Raw genomic sequence first — 20,554 nt, 5'->3', positions numbered from 1 at the left:
CACCCTAAATATCTTATACTGCACCAGTCGCCTATTCTTTCAGCTTCTTCAGCACCCGCTCATGCAACGCCCTCAGCACAGGTCCAACTGATCCTCCTTCACAAACCACTCCGATATCAATCATTGCTACTCGCTCCTCGTTGGCGACCCCTGGTGGTCGCGCAGCACGCACAGCCTCCGTAACGAGATCACGGAAATCGGGGATGGGTTGGAATGTCAGCAACTCAGTGACTTCTTCGGTCTGAGGAGCAAGCGACTGCTGAAAGAGCGAACGTGATGCATCCAGAATAACGATACGCTTGTTGGTCATTAATCTAAGATCAAGGGCGTGCCTGCAAAAAAGTGGATGAAATTTTAGATGTTCATGCATCCAGCCACGAAATTACCTTAGATCGCCATATAGCACTCTCCACCATCCCAAGCCTTTAACAAAGGCGTCGAACCATGGATCGTCGGCGCCGCTGTTAGATCTATCCCGTCCAGCCAGCTCTTTGGCAGCCGCTATCATATGGTCAAGCTCTGCAACCGCTGGAAGCGTATCACGCAGCAGCCCCACCAGGCGGTACAAGGACGTCGCTAAAGATCCATAACGTAGAATCTGTCGCAGATATGGTTCTGCTTCTTCGTGAGGGTTGGTCCGTGGTTGTCGCAATGAAACTGGTATAGGTGGAGGCGCAAGTGATGCTGGCTGTGTCGGACGAAATGTCGGAGCGCTGCGTGAAAAGCGCAGCTCAAAGGAACCTCCAGTCGGTGATAACTGGTCTGTGCAACTGATGGATACAGTGTAATCCTTGGGTCAGGTGAGTCCAGATAGCTGGAACCGGCGCAGAACCCACTTACCGCCGCATAGGCAAATTCAACCGTTTGGAGATCAAAAGAGAGAAGCCGGACGTCCTGCCACTTCCTTTCCTTACCCATCCGAGCGACTGCCCAAAAATCAGCTAGAGAGATGTCAGAAATAGAACCACTCACCTTCGCGAGCGATGACAACCATTTTGGATACCCGTGCCCATTCCTCGAGGAATTCGTCTACACAGGTGTCCACGTTTTCAGATAAGAAAGACACGACGGCCTCCGTAGCATCGTATACTATTCTCTTAGAAGGTCGAATAATGTTGTTGGTCGCTCTTGCCGCGGCTCGTTTGCCAACAGGTTGCTGGACGTATTTGAGCTTCACACATGTGACAACCTGCGCTTTCTTGTCTGACCACCAGTTGAGCGGTATGACACGGATGTTTGGCATTGCCGCCTCAGCGGCGGGTGCTCCGGAGAGAATGTCCGACGACTGAACACATAGAGCGGGCACAGAGCAAGCAAGGGACGACTGAATGTGGGAAAGTTCTGATGGAGGAAGACTGTTTGCAGGGTTGACATGAATGTATGGGATGCCACGACGTTTGAGTTGGAGTTCAACTCTCGTATAAGCGACACGGGCACTTGAAATTCACGTCAATTCAGATAATACTATTCACACTGAAGAGGCTTACCAACAGTACGCGTAGAGTTCCCTCAGAGTCTGGGTATCCAGGTTGAAACTGGGAAAAACATCTGAAATTTGATTTTCAGTGGTCGGTCAGCGAACTCACCTGTCTTCTCTTAGTACATCCTGAGCCGAAGCACCCACATGGCGTCTCCTCCGTTGGCCGACTTGGCTAATCAAGGGACTTATCATGATATCCCCCGGGGACCCGACACCTCGATCACCCCGTATACGTCGGACATCTAACCAGCCGATATCCTCCATAATCATGTTGGCGAACATACTGTCAGTCAGGACTTTAACGGAAATAAGGGCATATCGGAAATCTTCTTCGGTAATGACGAGAACGAGATAATGAGTTGGGAACCTTGCCAGCTGGATGTATATTGTTCCCCTAGCAGTGGGCCCCAGTTTTTGGATTTCTGAAAAGAGTTGATGTTCTAACGAAAAGAAGCCAGAAAGAATATGACTCACCCTCCTTGGAAAAATTGCGATGTCGGAAGACCTGGAAACCAAGGTATTTTGCCTTCTGCTCAACCGAGTCTGTGATCGTCTATGGACGGGTATCAGACCGTGAGAGGCTCATAGTCCGGACAACTCACATATAGTCGAAGTAGGCTAAGGGCTTCGAGTAACATATTAGGATTCTCATTGAGACCGTCTGTTATTGTTGCAAAACGAGGCCAACGACCAGCAGCAGCAAGGTCGCCAGTATCCCGTAAGTTCATACGACCTGTCCGCGTGTCTATGGAAATAACAAGCCACTTCATCTGCGCATAAGTGGACGCGAAGTTGGTGATAGTCGCCTGGGTCACCGTCAGCGAACAATTCATTCCGTTAAGACGAGCAGCACCTCGCGAATCCAATATGACCTTTCCTTCAGGCGAAAACACGTTCCTTGTGGGCCCGTTCTGTAGTTGGGACTGAAAGTACAAGAGAATTGACCTTGTATGTGCATGGATGACTCGGACAAGCATGCCCTCAAAGTCGAGGTCTTTTGAGTCCTTGAGTGGAATGAATCAGTTGGTTAATAGAATTAATTGATCATCCCGCCGCCTCACCACTTCCAAACGCCCCACCGTGGCCAACACTTCCTCCTGGTTAATGATTACACCAAGAGTCCCTTTCATAGGTTCCCACCGAACATCAAATATCAACCCCTCAGCTTCATCTGATGGATGGGCGTCACTAGACTTGGCTTCCTGTTGTAGGTCTGCAAGCATTCGTGCAACTGGCGTTCGTGCAGGTCCGCCTCCAGCTTTTCGGGTGGCCCGACTTTCCGTAATGGAAATAGTTAGGGTACCTCCATGAGGAGGCAATTTTATACGACTCTGCATTTGGGAACGTCCTGGGATGCTTTGAGGTGTTGGGCGCCTTCCGAGCGATAGTTGTAGTGAAATACATAACAAGTGAATGTCACTTACAACCAGTAAGACACTGACAAGGTTTTGCGGTTATTAAGCATTTCTACTCTGAGATAATCAGCCCATCCTAGAGAACGCATTCGTTGCGCCTGCAACTCGAGCTGTCGACAAACTCATTGGGTGGTGCGTCAAACTTACCTGGTACCATAATATCTCAAGCTGGTAAGACAGAGACATCATCTCTGCGGCAATCTGGGAAAACGTCCTTCATGACAAGACGACAAGCTACTCACGGAGAAAATTGTACAATCGCACGAGCGGTGCGTCAACTGTTCCCTCCGGAAGCTTGGGTCTTTCGGGCTTCTCGATGTTTGACAGCACCTCTGAAGTCGCCTCTGCAGGTCTCTGGGAAGGGAAGATAGCATGCCATACGTGCATCAGCTTCATCGGCAATATGTCGTTTCAGTATTCCAGTGGGCTCTTGTGGGAATTCTTAGGCAAGAGTTAGCGCCAGCACCGTTATAACCTGACCGGCGTACCTCGATTTCCGGTCGTATCGCCCCCCACTTTAAAGAGAAACTTTACACCAACGAAGAACCACCCATCGTCTTTTTCGGCGCCACGCAAACATATGGAGGTTTCGAATAGTTTTGGCACAATGAAATGTACCCTACCACCGGCTAAACCGCAGTTAAAATACTTTCGCCTTCGTACACGAGCAATACCGTGACAGTACCAATTCGGTGTTGAGACATCTCAATGGGTATTATCTCGGTCATTCGGAGGCGATAGCGGATTGTATCCTCCATGGCATTCAAAGTTTTTATTACCTCGGCATCCGTCAGAGGGGGGACGGGAATGAAGGATTTCTGTACCCAGTGCCATGAGTTCAAATTCCAAGTACAATGGGGTGTGTTCAACCTTGATCGCGGACGGCAATCTCTTGTAGGTCCCTGAGGTTAGCACGTCAAGAGAGGTGAGAAGATCGTGGTTTCGAAGTCTGAGATGAGACTGAGAGAATTTTCCAGTTAGGTAAATACGACACCTACCTCGCAGGATCCAAGCTCTCTTTTGCGTAAGTCAGGCGGTCAATGACATCCAGGAACTGCTGGTTCTGATTCATTAAAAACGCAGTTATATTCTATGGAAGTGAGATACAGCTGAAAAGGTAGAACGTCGATCGCTATTCACCATGCATGTCTGGACGGTGTCCGCGTCCCGTGCCCATTTCATGACAGCGTACAATTTGACGACCTGCTTCTTCGTCTTCACCACCCAGTCAGCCAATGTCCGCTTTCGTGCGGCATCCGACATGTTGGGCAAACTATGACGAGGTCATGTCAGCTTAAACAGTTGAGGATTAAGGGATAGACTGACGTCTCTGCGAGTTCGACCAGTTCAGCATAGGTCGCTTGCGCTACCCTGGACAACAATTCTCCTAGATGAACTTGTCCGTCACAGACGACGGGAAGCTCCATCTCAAACATGGCTCCGGTACAATGTACCGGGTGCACAATGGACAGTGGCTATGGGCAGAGCCTGATGTGATGCTTACTAAGCCACATCTGAGACGTTCAGGGGAACTTCCAGAAAGAACAAGATATCTTCCTAATAAAACTCAAAAACCAAGTTTAACGTTCAACTAGTATTATCACTGAACAAGCACATGTTATTGTGGTTAAACTATGGAAAAACACCCTACGCCACCATCAACGGACCTCATCACACCTGACAACCCTACCCAAACCGAAACAGAAGCCGTTGTCGAAAAAAAGACGTTCAGAGACCTCACTCTCGGTACAAGGGCCGGAAAGTGAAATCGCCGACACATTACTCACCACACTCCTCCGCTTGGTCTCTTCGGTGGTTACGTTCGTGATGTTGTGCCTGCATCTCGCGCCCTTTCTATCTGGCCATCTGCTCCAAGCACTGTCGGCATGTCAGTATTACCCTCGTTCTTCTCGTACATCAACACCACCATTGCAAGGAAGTCGCGACGGAGAAGCATGGAGTCAAGTGGAATGAGTTTTCCTTATCTCGTTCGGGGCTAGCATGCAATCAGGCTAGCTGACTCTTTTTATCCCTTCGTCCGCCTCCTTCCAGACCTTCCAGCGGTCACTCTTACTTAGCCTTCGCACTCTCATCCGGCTTATCTGACGCGTCACGACGCGGGCCAAGACCAGTGACTGCCCCTAATTTAGGTTAATATTAATAGTTTGGCGGCATCCGCCGACATATGAAATACCCCTTTTAAGCCATCTTGCCACGCGTGGGTGATGCGAGGCAGCCTGAAAGCCGCGCGGCATCTAATACCCTCCAGCCCTCTTCCGAAAGCCTTCGCCGACTCAGGTTGCCAGTCTGGGCCCAGGTTACTTGATATCACCACCTTTACGGTCGTGAAACATGGCACTTCCGCTGACCAGTAGACCATCTGTAGTCTTCATCTCGCTGGCATTTACATTGACGGTCAACGGCCACTACATACCTATGATACGCCGCTCAGCAATCCCCGAAATTGGAGGCTCGCAGGCAGGTATGACGTTCATTTTCTCTCTTTGTAATAACCGTCCTAACTTTCACTCAGGTTTTATTGGGCTCGTGGTATTTCTCGGCGTGTTAATAGTGGTATGCTGCAGCGCAGTATATTATCTTTTGCGGTACCACGAACCCACCGACCAGGATCGGGTTCTTCGTCGAGCGCGGAGTCGCAGATGCAGCACGGAACTCGACCCCTCCTCGGGATCATCTCTCGGAGACAAATTCAAGCGATCATGGGAAAGGATTCGCCATGGCAGGCGACGAAGTGGAAGTGGTTGGATGAAAGCAGGCTCTGGTGACTCATGGGAGTCTACCTCAAGTAACGGGAACATGCAATCCAATGAATTTGGGGTCTGCGGCGGACAAGTGCCAAAACATATCGAAAATACTGGCTGCACGAGTACTGCCGAATCACCATTGTCTGATTCGGGGAACGATCCTATTTCTGCCGATTACCGTGATCCATTCAAGGAAGAATCGCCCGTCTCGCAAACATCCCCTGCGAGCATGAAGATCGTGCGTTCGCTGTCTCCGTTTTCCATGACTTCTTCAGGGAGGACGTCGACGAAGACGATGACACTCACTGTCGCCATCCCTCGACGTTTTCTACGGCATCGGGGACGAGGTTTATTGAACACTTGTAGGCACTACTACTCGTCTGGCGTGTCGTATATTCCTTGGACCAGCTCACTTGCTAGCCACGTACCTCGTGCTAATTATTGTAAAATCCTCTAGTAACCAATGATGTCCTTGCCTTCCACATATTGTTTTCCATTCTCTCCTCCCAGAATTTGGAAACAACTTGAACCTTTATAAACTTAGGTGACTTCTGCAAGTCATACTACATCTGCAAAATGACTGAAATGAAATAGGTGCTTGGCAAAAGTTTGACAGCTTACAGATGCTTATGACCATGGGATGGAGGCCTCCAATTAGCTGAGAATGTGCTCAGGAGAAATCTTCAACATGTCAAAGATGCAATCACAATTGTCAGCTTATCAGTAAAGATTGCAATCTTATCCAACAATTCATATGAATGGATGCAACATGAGCCAATTGTTTATGGTAGTACAAATGACCACTGTGATTGTAAGTGCAAAGTATGGGAAGTATCTTTGTCAGTGAATGTATTCAAGTAGTACTGTGCATAGCCCTCCATGTATGGTTTGCTACTGGGAACTATGTTTAGGAAGACAGCATGAAGTCAAAGTGTGGAAAGGTGATGTAAGCCAACAAAATCAACACAAAAGACAAATAAAAGAGCAAGTGGTGGTGTGCCTCCATGGTAGCTATGTTGAGTATGTGTTCCAGAGTTACAGTAACATCTTGGGATTTTGCTCAGAGTGCTTGGAATTTTTCTCTGACCCTTGGAATTAAATTCCAATGTCACTGTGCTCACTAATTATGGCACCATAAATTTTCCACACCATTATTTTCCACCTCAGTGACTACTTCACATGCTGAGGTGAGTATAGCTATGTTCCCATTCATTTACTTGGTAATGATGCAGTGTAGAACTCATACCTTCATTAGGTACTAATAAAGTGACTACTTCATACACTGAGAATTCATACCTTTGTTAACCTAGAGGGAGAAAAATCTAAAGTGGGTGTCTTGAACAGATAGTGCTCCTAGTGGATGTCATCAGCAAGTTATGCTGGAGCAGAAGAATGGATGGTGAATAACTGAAGGGTGATAACTGGAGTGGGGGTCTTCAAGTGATAGGGCTTCCTCACAGACATTGTTGTTGAGTTGTGCAGGAGCAGATGGATGACTAAGTGATGGATGATGACTAAGCAAGGCTGATACTGAAGATAATGAATGAAGGTAGATAGACCCCCAACACCCAAGCCCTTTGACACCTGACTCATGTCATCCATTTCTGGATTTAATACTTCCCCATCCAGAAAACACCATCCACCCATCATCCCACTTTGATCTACATCTGTGAAATGCCTGAAATGAATGCTTAGCAAGCAAGACCCTCACAGGTGATGAGAGGTTACATTCACTCAAATGGTGGCTGCTGATTGGCTGACATTCTTTTTGTTTTTCCTTTTTTTCTATTTTTCTCTAATTAGCAGTCACTTAACTGCAAGGCATAGTAGATTGCAATCCATCACTGACAGAATATTGTGCTATGAAGTATTGAGAAAGCTGTTCTGAAATTTCAGCTGTAATAGTCATATCCACTCAAGTGTATAGATGGTACAATGTGTCAAAGGCCTCTTTGATAGTGTATGAATTAAGAAAAAAGTGTTCATATAATTCCTGAGAGGTGGCCATTGTCACTGTATGGTCCATGTTCTTCCCAAAAATGGGTACTAGATCTGCAGGATGAATGACCTCAGTCAAGGGGATGATAAAACCACTACAGCATGCTGGTGCTTGGGGTGGGTGTGGGCTGTATCCTCTTTCAAGGATCCAGAGATGCATATCTGGTTGATCTTCTGGCATGGCAATGATATGGAATGGCCAAACATATATGAGAGATTGAGCTAGGCAGTCAGGGAGTGAAGAGTCTCTAAATTGGTGGGAGCAGTTCAGCTGAAATACAATGCATACTTCTGCAACATGACCTGTATGAATAAATGGTACATTAGCACTATCCAGGGACATACATTATGGAACATACAATTAAGGTTGTCTGGATTCTGTCCATCAACATTAAGAAGAATGACATCACAGTTCCCATGGGGGAAGTCAGGTGATGGAGGCTGAGCTTGAACCACTTGACTTGGTGTGAATCAAAGTGTGGAAAGGCAGTGAAAACCAACCAAATCCAACACCAAAGACAAATAAGAGTGAGTGGTGGTTTGCCTCTGCAGAACCTGGAGGGCAGAAAAATCTAATGTGGGTGTTTTTGAATAGGGGAGTGCTCCTGGTGCAAGTCAATGACAAGTTACACAGGAGTGGAAGAGCAAGTGATGAGAGGGTGAGGGATGCTGAACAGAGTGAAGGTATTCAGCCAAAAGTACTCCTGGCACAAGTTGATGTCAAGTTGCACAGAAGTGGACAAATGGATGATGACCATGAGAGAGATGCTGACTGGAGTAAGGAGCTTGGATAGAATGTGCTCCTAGCACAAGTTGATGTTGAGTTATGCAGGAGTGAAAGGATGACTAAGTGTATGTGCTGACTAAGCACAGATGATACTGCTGATGATGAATAGAGGTAGATAGACCCTTGATGGAGCCTCAACTATTGATGACAAGTTATGTCTGAGAAGAACTGAACTGACTGATTTGATTGCTTGATTGCTTGGGTTGTAGCTAAGTACAGGCAGGTTTATATGCTGTAGGGGGAGCACAGCCTATGACAAACAAGGCACAAATGCTTGGTAAGTAATGAGTAAGGACTGTAAGTGATGAGTAATCATGATGAGTAAGTGAGAAATGAAAAGTAAGCAAGCAAAAAGGATTGGTAAGTATTGGCAATGAATGAGTCAAGGGCAGTCAAAATATCACAGTATGAGTCAAAGAATGTCAGAAACTGAGTAAGTGCACTGATATCACATTAGGGGTGGCAATGCAAGTCAGATCTTGGCAGAGACATCACTAGGTCAAAAGATGGGATGACAGATGGACAGTGTTTCCAGATGGGGAAGTATTAAATCCAGAAATGGATGGCATGAGTCAGGTGTCAAAGGGCTAGGGCATTGGGGGTCTGTGGGGTAATGAGAGGATAGGCAATCATGTCTCCCACCCATTCATCCTCTCAGTGAAGTTAATAAAAGCTTCATGAATGGGGCTCTGATGGAGTAGAGGGAGAAGGGGGGACATCTTCTGCCAGGTCTTGCAGTAAAAAGGCAAGATGCACATCATACTCATCATGGATGTGATCAGGGAGGCTGGAGAACAGTAAATTATACTGCAGCTGTTGCAATATGGGGAGAATGATGGACAAGATTGGAATAAAGATGTTGCAGGGAGCAGGGAGGAAGGATCCATATGCTTCATCAAGTGGGGAGACTGAAAAAACCACATAAGACCTCTCTAACCATGTGACAGACCTGAGGCAACAAAAGAATGTCCTTCTGGAAGTCATACTGACAAGGAGAACATGCTGACCAAGCTGCATGGGCTGAGATGGGGCTGACAATGATGGGATGAACCAGGAGGCTTCAGGACAGAAGCTGCTGGGAACACCTGGCATATATACATAGCCACTGTCTCTGGCAAAAGAGACAAGCAAGATGATCAACAAAGAGGCAGCCATATCTGATGGATGTAGTGAAATGAGCATCTGATGGATGGAGTGCTGTAGAAATCCATAGGGTGTGAGGATCCTTTCCAAACTCAGAAGGCAGGATCACATGGCTGAGCACTTTAAGCAAGTGTGGGAATGGAGTTGATATCTTTGGAAATGGTGGAGATATGACAAAAACTGGAATGCTGTACATGGGCACTAAAAACTTTTGATGGGTGCTTAACTCACTTCCTTTTTTCTCTCTAGCACTGATGACTTGTTCTTGTGCAAAGGATGACTGCTCATGTCCAGCAGTCCTTCTACACATGTGAGCTTTGGTCTTCATCTGTATTCATGGCACTATGTGCAACTTGTCAATGAGTTAGGCAGAGTCAGCTGTAACCATGTCCACAACACCTTTGGTGTGTGACATCAGCATGATCACTGAGGGCCTGCAGGTCAAGTATTGTTGAATGTGGAATTTATACCACACTGGGACTCTGTCAAACATCTGCAGGGCAATGTGGGATGCAATGCTTTCTGCATGGCACATGATGTATTTGTTGAGCCTCTTGAAAAAGTCAGGAAGTGCATAAGTGGTACTGATGTCAGTGATCTTCAGTTTGACATGATTGGTAGTGATTGGGATGGATAGTGCAGCTACAGTTCCTTTGGACATTAAACCCTGTTGTATATTCTGTCTTTCATATTATACTTTCATCTGGGTCCCACTTAGTATTATGGTGCACATTTGGCCATATTACATAATCACATTCATTTTCATACTCAAGTAGCATACTCACACCTCAGTTGGCTACTTAACCCAACTGAGGTGAGCACTTTCTACATCCTGTCTTTACACTCAGCTAATAGTCCTGTAGTATATATTCTACAGGTACATAATATAGTTGGCTACTTAACCCAACTGAGTATATATTCTACAAGACCTTGTCCTTGATCCAGTCTGGGAGCCCAGAGTAGAAGTGGTGATGCAGTGCACCATCTCTGTAGCCTTGGACTTGCAAAGCAAGCTGATTGAAGTCAACTACATACTTGTTGATATGCTGGTTATCTTTCATATGTAAATGGTTGAGTTGGCTCTTGGTGTCAGCAACTGGGTCATGGGGGCTGAAGGTGGTTTGCAGCTCCAAGATGAACTCCCTATTGTGCAGAGGACAGGTACAGTATGAAGAGCAAGACAAGAGCACTTGCCTTATTGCTTGAGTTTTGATGGTAGATTTGAAGTGAGTTTGTATTTGAGTGGGGCTCAGATATGAGTAGATTGTCTGTGTAAGACAATAGGGACTTTAGGAGAATACCCTGAGTTTATATACATGTAGCAGTATGCATGGACCAGTAGTGTAAAAGGAAGGTGCTACAATGTAACTACTAAGTATAGCAAGGAATAGTGGAGAATGCTATGGAATATGACACAATAAGTGATGTCATACTGATGTCACTGTGTAGCTGTATGACTGAGCATGTCATGTGACATTACATGTGTATCAAAACGTGTAAGTCTAGATGTGTCTAGATGGTTGTAACTATTGTCATATTTCCAACACTCCCCCTTGCTCTAAAATGGGAGATTAACAAGTCCCATTGACAAGCGATTAGTTTTGAACTTTTGCCACATCAAAGATTTTGTTAGGCCATCGGCTTTTTGTTTATCAGTTTGAACATATTCAATACCAAACAAACCATCTTGTACACGTTCATGTACAAAATGCCATTGGATGTCTATATGTTTGGAACATCCATCTGAGACTGGGTTCTCAGCAATAAAGTGAGCACCCATATTGTCACAGTATAATATGGTCTTCTCAGTTTTAAGTTTGAGTTCATCAAATAGCATATGAAGCCATTTGATTTGACGTGTGGCATCACAGAGAGCCATATACTCAGCTTCTGTAGAAGAGAGTGCAATTGTCTTTTGTTTATGTGATTGCCAAGAAATGAGGGATGTTCCAAGGAACATTGCATAACTGGTTGTTGAATGTTGTGTGTCTTTATTTGATGCCCAATCAGAATCAGTGAGACCAAATATCTGTGATTCAAGTCCAGAATAATATAAAGCCATTTTTGGAGTAGATGCAATATAGCGAACTATATGCAAGGCTTTATTGTGATGATCCTCTGTAGGATTTGCCATGTATTGACTCATGCATATGACCACATAAGCAATGTCTGGACATGTACCAAGGGCCATATAGAGTAAGGACCCAATGATAGACTGGTACTGTGAGTGGAGTGATGAGGTTGCTTGATAATTGGAAGGGGCTTTTTCCAGTTGGTATCCTGAGGGTAATGGAGTGCAAACATTTTGAGCAGTCTCCATATTAAATCTTTTGATGACCTTCTTAACATAGGGGATTTGATTGAGATAGAGTTCCTTCTTCAATCAATCTCAGTGAACTTGGATTCTGAGATATTCTTTTACTTCCCCAAGGTCATGGGATTCCCATTTCTTCATGAATTCTTCTTTCTTGGCTTTCAGAAGACATTTGTCCAAACCTAAAAATAATCCATCATTGACATAGATGAGGAATATGACAATGCCAGCTTTGGAGGAATAGATATAGATGCCAGCATCCACTTTTGAGCAAATGTAGCCCATGTGTAGTAGTGAGGTATGTAGGGCTTTATTCCATGCTAGTGCTGCTTGCTTAAGGCCATAGAAAGCCCAAAGCAGCCAATATACCTTGTGCTCTTGACCCTTAACTCAAAAACCTTCTGGTTGCTCCATATAAATTTCTTCATCAAGGTTTCCATATAGGAAAGCAGTTTTGACATCCAGGGCTTCCATTTCCCAATTCTTTTGGGCAGTGAATGTGAGTAAGATTTGCACTGTTTTGAATCTAGCCACTGGAGAGAAGGTATCTTCAAAGTCAGTTCTGAATTCTTGTGTAAAGCCTTTAGCCACAAGATGAGCTTTGTAATGACCATCACTTTTAATAGCAGAAACCCATCAACACTTTATGGGTTTCCAATCTCTGGGAGGATCCACCAAGGTCCAGACTTGTCTTTCTTCAATAGACTTCAATTCATCCTTCATCACATCAAACCATTTCTTTTGCAAATCCAGAGATAACTTTAGAACATCTTTGTAATGTTCTGGAGATTCGTTGATCCATGCAGCAAGAGCAAATTCAAAAGGATGCATCTCAGCTTGTTGATCTGGCATTCCTTTCAGAGATTCTGGAAGCGGAGTAAGAGGAGATAAAGGAGATGGAGGAGTAGTATTTTGTGGATGTTCAGTCCACTGGTGAGGAACCTGAGGAGGTTGCATTGCTGGAGGTAAGACCAGTGAAGGTGGTCTATGCTCTTCCTCATATTGTCTAAGAGCCTCTTGTCTCTCTCTAATATTATGTTCTGCATTACAGATCCATTGTTGGGCTTGATTGCAATTTTGTTGTATATCCCTTTCAATTTGAACTGGAGGTCTATCTCCATAAATGTTTCCAGGATGGGAGACAGGGATAAAATGACATTTAGGATGAGGTTCTTGGTCTTTGGCTTGTTGTGGTTGAGCTCTTCAAACATTTCAGGAGTCACAAGGAACAGGATAAGGTTGGTGTGGATGCTGAATGACTCAAGGGTCAACTGATGGTACAGCAGCAGGTGCTCTTCTTTGTTGTGTAGGATCTCTAGGCTGGTCCACAGCTCTTCCCTGCTGTGGGTTTGGTTGTGGTGGTGTAATAGGACAAGGTGGTTGCAGTTGATGAGGCCACAGTTGGATCTGATCAGGATCTGGTAATGAATGTAGGCTTTCAGAGTCAGATGATAATGATTGGTCATCTTCAGAATCAGGGTCAAAGGTTTCAGTCTTTTTATCTGAGCAAAAAGGAAAGGAGTCTTCTATGAATTTTTCTGTATGAGATAAAACAATTTTTTGTCCATGGAGAAATCTGTAACCTTTGGTATTAGGCTTGTAGCTCAAAAATACCATTTTGACAGCATGAGGCTCCAATTTATCCTTGCATTGTTCTTTTGGAACCCATACAAAGGCTTTGCAGCCAAAGGTGTGGAAATATGAAATGTCTGGGACTTTTCCTAAGAATAGTTCTGCCAGAGTTTTGAAGAGAATCTGTTTGAGCAGAGTTCTATTGTACACGTGAAGTGCACAATCAAATGCAAAATTCCAGAAGCATTTAGGAATGCAAGCATGATGCCTAATGGCACCAGCTTTCTTGGATATGGTGCAGTTAAACTGCTCAGCATGACCATTTTGTTAAGGTTGATTGGCAATTGACAATTGATGGGTGATTCCACACATAGAAAGGAGCACTTTGAAAGTGGAACCCATAAACTCTCCCCCTCAATCTGAATGGAGTGCAAGAAGATGGTAACCAGTCTGATTTTGAGCAGACACCATCCAATTGGCAAAAGCAGTATATGTGTCAGATTTATTGCAAATGTAGAGGCAAAAGCTGAAGGATGAATAATCATCCAAAAGAGTAAGGATATATTTGGACCAGAAGTAAGACTTGACTGGTAATTCCAAGAGGTTGGCATGAACCAATTCAAGAGGTTTAGTAGCATGTTTCCAAGAAGGTTTGAAAGCTTCTGAGGATAATTTTCCTTGTGCACACCCTTTACAGGAAGAAGTCTCCCCCTGTATTTGTATTTTGGGAAGACCCAATTGGCAAAGATGCCTGAGAATAGCTTGTGCAGGATGGCATAGCTGATTATGCCAGAGTAATTCTGGTGAAGTCCTAACCAGAGGGCAAAGGACTGCATACATGTTGGTAGGTGGAAGCAGTATGCCCACAAACCAATGTAGCAGTGAAGTAGGAGAGGCTAATTTTGCCTCTAGTACAATCTGGCCATCTGGTGCTTGGATTACCTCATTTGTTAGTGTCGCAGTGCTCCTATACCCATTTTTAAGGAGCACATTTCTTGAGCACAATCACTTAGAAAAGAGAGGGCTATAGACAACATTATGGAGCAGTAAATTCTGCCCATTTTCAAGGTGAATAACCACTGTTCCTTCTCCAAGTAATTGAACTAGACTTAACCCAGCAGTAGATGCAAGGGAAGGAGTTTTAAATTCTCAGAAAGTAAGGAAATCAGTTTTAAATGGAGTCACATGATGTGAAGCTCCAGAATCCAACATCCATATCAACTCACCCTTTGGAAGGTTCTTGAAAGATGCATGCACACCCAGGGGTAGCAGTCAAAAGCATCATAGGCATTGTGGTCAAATTCACTGGGGAAATATCCCACAGCAGATTTGTTAGGATCATACTCTATGTCAGGATTATGGCATATATGAAAAAGTTTATGTGGTTTTACATTAGGAACAGATTCATGAAAAGTCTTTAAAGACATAGGGTGGTTTTTCTTTATTTGTACTTGGACAGATCTTCTGTTGCCAGAATCATCTCCTTGAACATTTCCAGCAATGTTATCAGCATTCCAGTTTGATGATGAAGTCATCCCACCATTTCCCTCAACATCCTCATTTGCCACCATGTTCTTGCAAGCCAAAATGGTATTTGCCATTCCACCTGTGGTCTTGCTGGGACTACAAGGACATACCTGGTTCTCCCCATAAGTGGGAAGGGGAACTGTCCTCAGAACAGAGTTCTGAGTCTCCCATTGCCAGGGTTCCCATAGGGGTAAGACCACTCAGTGTAAAGACTGGGCTGCTCAGCGACAAACAGAACATGTACATGGTGAATTAGAATGAGGGATGTTAACATGAATCTTGACTGACTCAACTAGATGACTTTGGTGACCTTGGATCTCATCCAAGTACCAAGAGGCAAGTTGACCTGTAGAAGCATCTACAGGGAGATTAGGAGATCTTTCAACCATCTCCATGGCATAGGTGATGTCCTGACGAGTCAGGTCTGGATCATATTGGGTAGACTCACCAATAACATGTGAGCCCAAATAGGTATTCAGGTTGTTGGAGTAAACATTCTCCATGGGAGCAGGTTGCTCAGGAGAATATTCAGGAGAGGGATTGTGATTGACTTTGATAGCAGTAATATCAAAGTCATCAGCAGCATATTCATGATATTGCATGGCATAAGAGTGGGTTTGAGAATCATAGTCCTCAGGGAGTTCTTCAATAGAAGCCATATTGATGGCTTCAGCTCCTTCCACTTCAACAACATTGGCTCAGGCTTTGCCCTTGCCTTTGCCATGTCAGTGGTTTTGGTTGCCACCACAGCCACCAGAACCTTGCTGTTGCTGTCATGGGTAAGGCATGTAGCTGCCATGTCCACCACCTCTGTGATAACCTCCTCGACCACCTCAACCACCATGGTTTCTGCAGTAAGATCCAGAACCACCAGAGCCTCCTCCTTGGTGATCTTGAGTGTTATGAGATCTGTGGCAAATATTGCACAGCAGAGGTTTATTCATATGAGCCAATAAGGAATTAGATTCCTGTTTGACTTGTGTTCCTGATGTCATAGATGCTTTTTCTTGTTGTGGAAGCAACAATTGTCCTGATTTATGTGCCCACACTTCTTTCATGCAGGGTATGAACATATCAGTGGATAATTGTCTGGCAGCAATGGAAGATAAAATATTGATGGGTGCCTGTTCCCAGGCTTGGGACATGGAATGGACAAGGATAAGGGCTTTCATCTTGTCATCAAGAGTGATGCCCTGACCAGAGATTGCAGCCATAATCATGGTGATTTCAGAGATCTTTACCATGATGTCATCCTTTGGTTTGATCTGATTTTGGATCAACCATTGAAATTCCATAAAAGTAGTCATGGTGGAAGGTTCACCATATTTGGATTTCAATTTGTCCCATTTCTTTTTAGAGGTGTCTTGCCCATCAATAGACATTGCAATCATTGGATCACAGTAAAGGGTAATAATACCCTGGGCATGTGTGTCTGAGATCTTCCATGGTTCCTGTTGTGTGACATCAGCTGGCATAGGTTTCATGCCAGAGACAATATCCATAATGCTGAGAGTTTGCATGTATGCTTTCATAAGAACTGACCAAGAGGCATAATTAAGGCCATTAAGCTTTGGGATTTGTTTGGAAAGGCCTTTGGACATCTTTAGAAGTCCATTAGAAAGTGTTCATATAAGAATGACTTTGTAGGATGAGTTGAATAATTGGGAGGATTTAAAAGATGATTGGCTTGACATTTTGGTCTGTGAGTGTGAGCTCTAGCAGATTGAGACTTGCATTGCATATGATGAGGATGAGGAATATGTGGATGAGGATTTCTCCAGTATTTCCTAACAGGTATTCCCCTCTCAGTGAATCTCCTCAAAGGGATGCAAGAGTTGTTGCACTCAAGTAGGTCAAAATCTAAGGGACCAAAATAATGGTAGCCAAAGAAAGACCACTTGGTGTCATGCATGGGTTCATCACCCATAAATCCCAAGTAGGGATTAGTGCAACTATAAGGAATAGGAAAACAGTCTGTGTTACAAAAACTGGGACATCCAGATTTACAAATGATTTCAAACACATTATAGGACTCATCCAGAATACATCCATCAGGTTCCTTGTGGTAGCAGCCTCTGGATACATATGGTATGTCCATTGTACCTGGGAGAGGATAACTGTGCCCTAATGGCATGAGCCTGGCAAGCTCTACTAAGAGCTGTGGTATGTATTCCTCAGCATCTTGGTTCCACAAAATAGTCAAAAGTACTGCTCAAAATGGCACATTGGAGGTCTGTAAAAACATCCTCCATTGAGGGCCAGTAAGTTCAAGCATAGATGTGCTCAGACCCTTGAATATACCATGACATAGTAGTTATAATACATTCCAGTCATGGACAAAAAATCCATGCAAACTGACATGGGAAATCCAACAATGTATGGGTTTTCAAGGAGTATGTGACAGGTGGAGTCCTGCTATCCATTACAGCTTGCACTGCATCCCTCACAATGGTCTGAATGGCTGGGGAAAGAGTGGCAACTAGCCTCTCCAAGAGGCAGGCTTCCAGATTGCCAAGGGCTCTCTCTTCCAATTTTGCAATGACTTTGTCTGCAATCTTGTCCTCTGAGATGGCAACAATTTCCTTGTCCATGCTCCAGTGACTTCTTGCTGAGGTTCAAGGCCAAGTTTCCCCACTCTGGTCAACTCCTGGAACTGCCCTGGATTAGTATGTGCATACCCTAATTCAACTTCCCCAGGTACAATGTGCATGATGACTTGCCATTGCACACTAGCCTGCAAGGACAAGGGAATGATGTCTTCTGCTGCACCAGGGAGTGCCTCTGGACTGAGACCATGATCTGGTTTTCAGTGGCATGGGAGTGGCCTACTTGTAGTGCATCTATGGTATCATTCTCATCCATCTCCATCAGTTCCTCTGCAAACTGGCCCAGCTCTCATTTAAATGTGATACTGATGTGTTGCTAAGGATTGACTGTCAACTTTAGTGACAGTTGCTGATATTGTCTGTTGTGAAGAGGCACTCATGATTGACAAACAGCTGGCTTTTGTAACATGGGAGGACCTCTGGCCAGTGTGGATAGCAGATACATATGTCATTGCCAGAAACATTCTCATGCCACCCCAGGTTGCTTGAAGCCAAGGGCTGATGATACATTCATCCTGTTGCATGCCAGATGTGGATACCTGTTCCATCTCTTTCTTGAGATGCAGAATGGTGTCATTGGTGGGGATGGAGGGTATGGGAGTGGTAGAGTCATGGACAGAAAAGAGAGCATGTCCAGGACCTCCCCAGCTGAGTTGTTGCATCTTACATGCAGGCCAAGATTTGGGAGTGGGGGTATCCATGTGGCATTCCCTGTGAAGTACCTGCATGCACTTGACAGATTCAGAGACAAATAAACCCTAACCTAAGGATGAGTGCTGATATATTTGCTAGTGATGAACCAAAAAAAAAATCTTAAATGCTTACTGCAACATGCTGTGATTCTTCCTTTTCAGCAGACTGCTGTAGATGGCTGACTGTTTGCTTCAAGGAGATCAGTTAGTAAAGGACTCAGGATAATGCCTGTCTTGAATAATTACCTTGTCCTGTATTGTCCTTGTTGGTGATGTGATCAGTGTATATGCATCATAAATGCTTACCTTGTCCATCTGATGGTCCAATGCCTTGAGAGTTCAGTGAGCATTTCCTCCTTGCTGATGACAAGTCATTGACTTACTACACTGGTGCTACCACCATCATTATTTACCTCAGGTGGCTGACCCCATGTAGACTTCACTTTCTTCATGTGCTTCCTCAAGGTTTCAATGTTCTTGTAAACTCATTTGGGATTGGGACATCCACTGTCTGAGCAATGGCATTTGAGGTAGTCATCTTTATTCCTGTGCACAGTTATGTGCTGTCCCTGAGAAGTGAAGTGTTCAACTGGGGCAAGACATTCCCTTCTATGACAACTATATTCATTTTTGCCATCAAAACTGGTTTTGCAGGTGGGGAAGGGCAACATGCTGTGGAAAGCAACAGGGGTACCAGAACAGCAAGGAAATGTAAGAGTAAGGTGTAAGGAACTGCTGGGAGTATAACACCAAGCAGTGTGGGGGCAGTCAGGACTGGATGGTCATGCTCACCTTCCTATAAAAGAAGTATCTGTGTGAACCATCTGGGAAGGCTTGAGGCCAGTGATGGGCAGTCATGACCACCTTCCTAAAAAGGAAAGGGCTTGTGTGAACTTTTTTCCTGAAAAGGAAGTCCTGACTGGTAGGATGGGGCAATCCCCTCTTAGGAGTCAAAGTGCATGAGACCTGCCCTAAGGTATGTGAGGCTCAGCAACTGACTTCAGCATGACACATGTAGCCAAAACTTTAAAAATGGAAGAGGGTTGGCTGCCATCTCTGCAACCCATACCACTGTCATGTCAACCTCTTGCAATGCCAACAACACTGCCAAAGCAATTGATCATTCTGCTCACCCCAGCAATGTTGATGAGGAAGAGAAGCTCATGATACAAATGGCAATGGAAGGAATTCATGAAGCATTTGAAACCAAGTGTCAGGAGTGACAAAAGAAAGAAAGCCAAGTCTGAGTGCTTGGAAAGGGAGAAGGCTGAGGCCAAGCACCAAGAGTGTTATGCCCGAGCGCGGTGACTTCTTCAAATGGAATAGGCACGAAGCGCGCGAGGTGGGAGACTACGGGCCGAACTTGTCGTAACCCCTATGGCTGAGTTATCGTTAATATCCGACAGAGGTTCCTCCTATCTGGCGAGTCCCTAAGGTTGTTCGCGTGGAGGAAGAACAAGGATAGAAACGAAGGAAGTGAGCTCAGTTGCAAGCTATCGAAAAACTGAGGATACATGGTAAAGTACTAGGGATTATATACCCGTAAGTATGAGTACCGTACCAGTCGCGACAGACGCGTCGCGACGCGTATCCGCAGTAATCAACAATCCTTCAGTTGAAATAAGTATGAGTCAAACGGTGTCAGTGATGGTGGTAGCTAGGGAAGCGAAGGCTATACCGGCTGCGCAATCAATGCGCAGCAAGGAGCCAGACACCGGATCTTTAGTAGTACAGTAAAGCAATAAACATGAGTCAAAAGGAATCATACGGGTCACGAACGTAACATCTTGTTAGGCACGAGAGCAGCGAACGTCACGGATCACGGGAGGTGAGTCTCGACAGGTATTGGAAATACCTGGACAGCGGGTGATCCGAGGTCTCCATTCAGCATCCGTACCCCTAGGACCACGACGACGACCAGCGACGCGAGAAGGCACGTGATGCACGTGACCGCGACAAGACGGAAAAGGAAAGGAGAACGGAAAAAGCATAACATCACCCCCCCCTCAAGTTCCTCAGCCCCTTGAGGACGAAGAGGGAGCCGGATTGGAGGGCCGCGTGGAAAGGGGTCGGCGAGTAGTATAGATGCGGGAACGCGTCCGAGCGGCGATGGGCGATGGTGGCGATGGAGACGGCGGCTCTTCGAGGGCCGGAGTAAAGCGGGAACCACGTCCGTTGCGACAGGACCAATGTCCCAGGTAACGGCATTGGAAGCAGGCATGCTGGTAGAGCGGGTGTTCCGGAGGGACAGGAGA

General features: G+C 45.2%; 2 protein-coding genes across 2 annotated transcripts; one reads left to right on the top strand and one right to left on the bottom strand.

Annotated features, from left to right (window-relative positions):
* Positions 1–31: 31 nt before the first annotated feature.
* F5J12DRAFT_903687 (mediator complex subunit MED14-domain-containing protein) lies at positions 32–4,331 on the bottom strand (the record flags this gene model as incomplete). The annotated part of the gene is made up of 21 exons (XM_051748434.1): positions 32–332; positions 387–790; positions 841–926; positions 973–1,436; positions 1,488–1,535; positions 1,587–1,902; positions 1,955–2,033; positions 2,083–2,213; positions 2,239–2,286; positions 2,334–2,484; positions 2,560–2,854; positions 2,905–2,993; positions 3,043–3,086; positions 3,138–3,227; positions 3,277–3,336; positions 3,384–3,524; positions 3,581–3,713; positions 3,766–3,844; positions 3,894–3,985; positions 4,036–4,168; positions 4,222–4,331. 21 exons carry the CDS (start codon positions 4,329–4,331, stop codon positions 32–34), a joined length of 3,294 nt encoding a protein of 1,097 aa, XP_051603802.1.
* A 576-nt stretch (positions 4,332–4,907) lies between these two features.
* Positions 4,908–6,241, top strand: F5J12DRAFT_394198 (uncharacterized protein). The gene is made up of 2 exons (XM_051739207.1): positions 4,908–5,377; positions 5,429–6,241. The coding sequence occupies exons 1-2, from the start codon at positions 5,248–5,250 to the stop codon at positions 6,115–6,117; spliced, it is 819 nt and encodes a 272-aa protein (XP_051603801.1). The 5' UTR covers positions 4,908–5,247; the 3' UTR covers positions 6,118–6,241.
* Positions 6,242–20,554: the final 14,313 nt, after the last annotated feature.

Source organism: Pisolithus orientalis (assembly GCF_024613125.1).
Source record: "Pisolithus orientalis strain OTSU chromosome Unknown F5J12scaffold_4, whole genome shotgun sequence".
Lineage (NCBI taxonomy): Eukaryota > Fungi > Basidiomycota > Agaricomycetes > Boletales > Pisolithaceae > Pisolithus > Pisolithus orientalis.
This window is presented reverse-complemented; position numbering and strand designations above follow the sequence as displayed.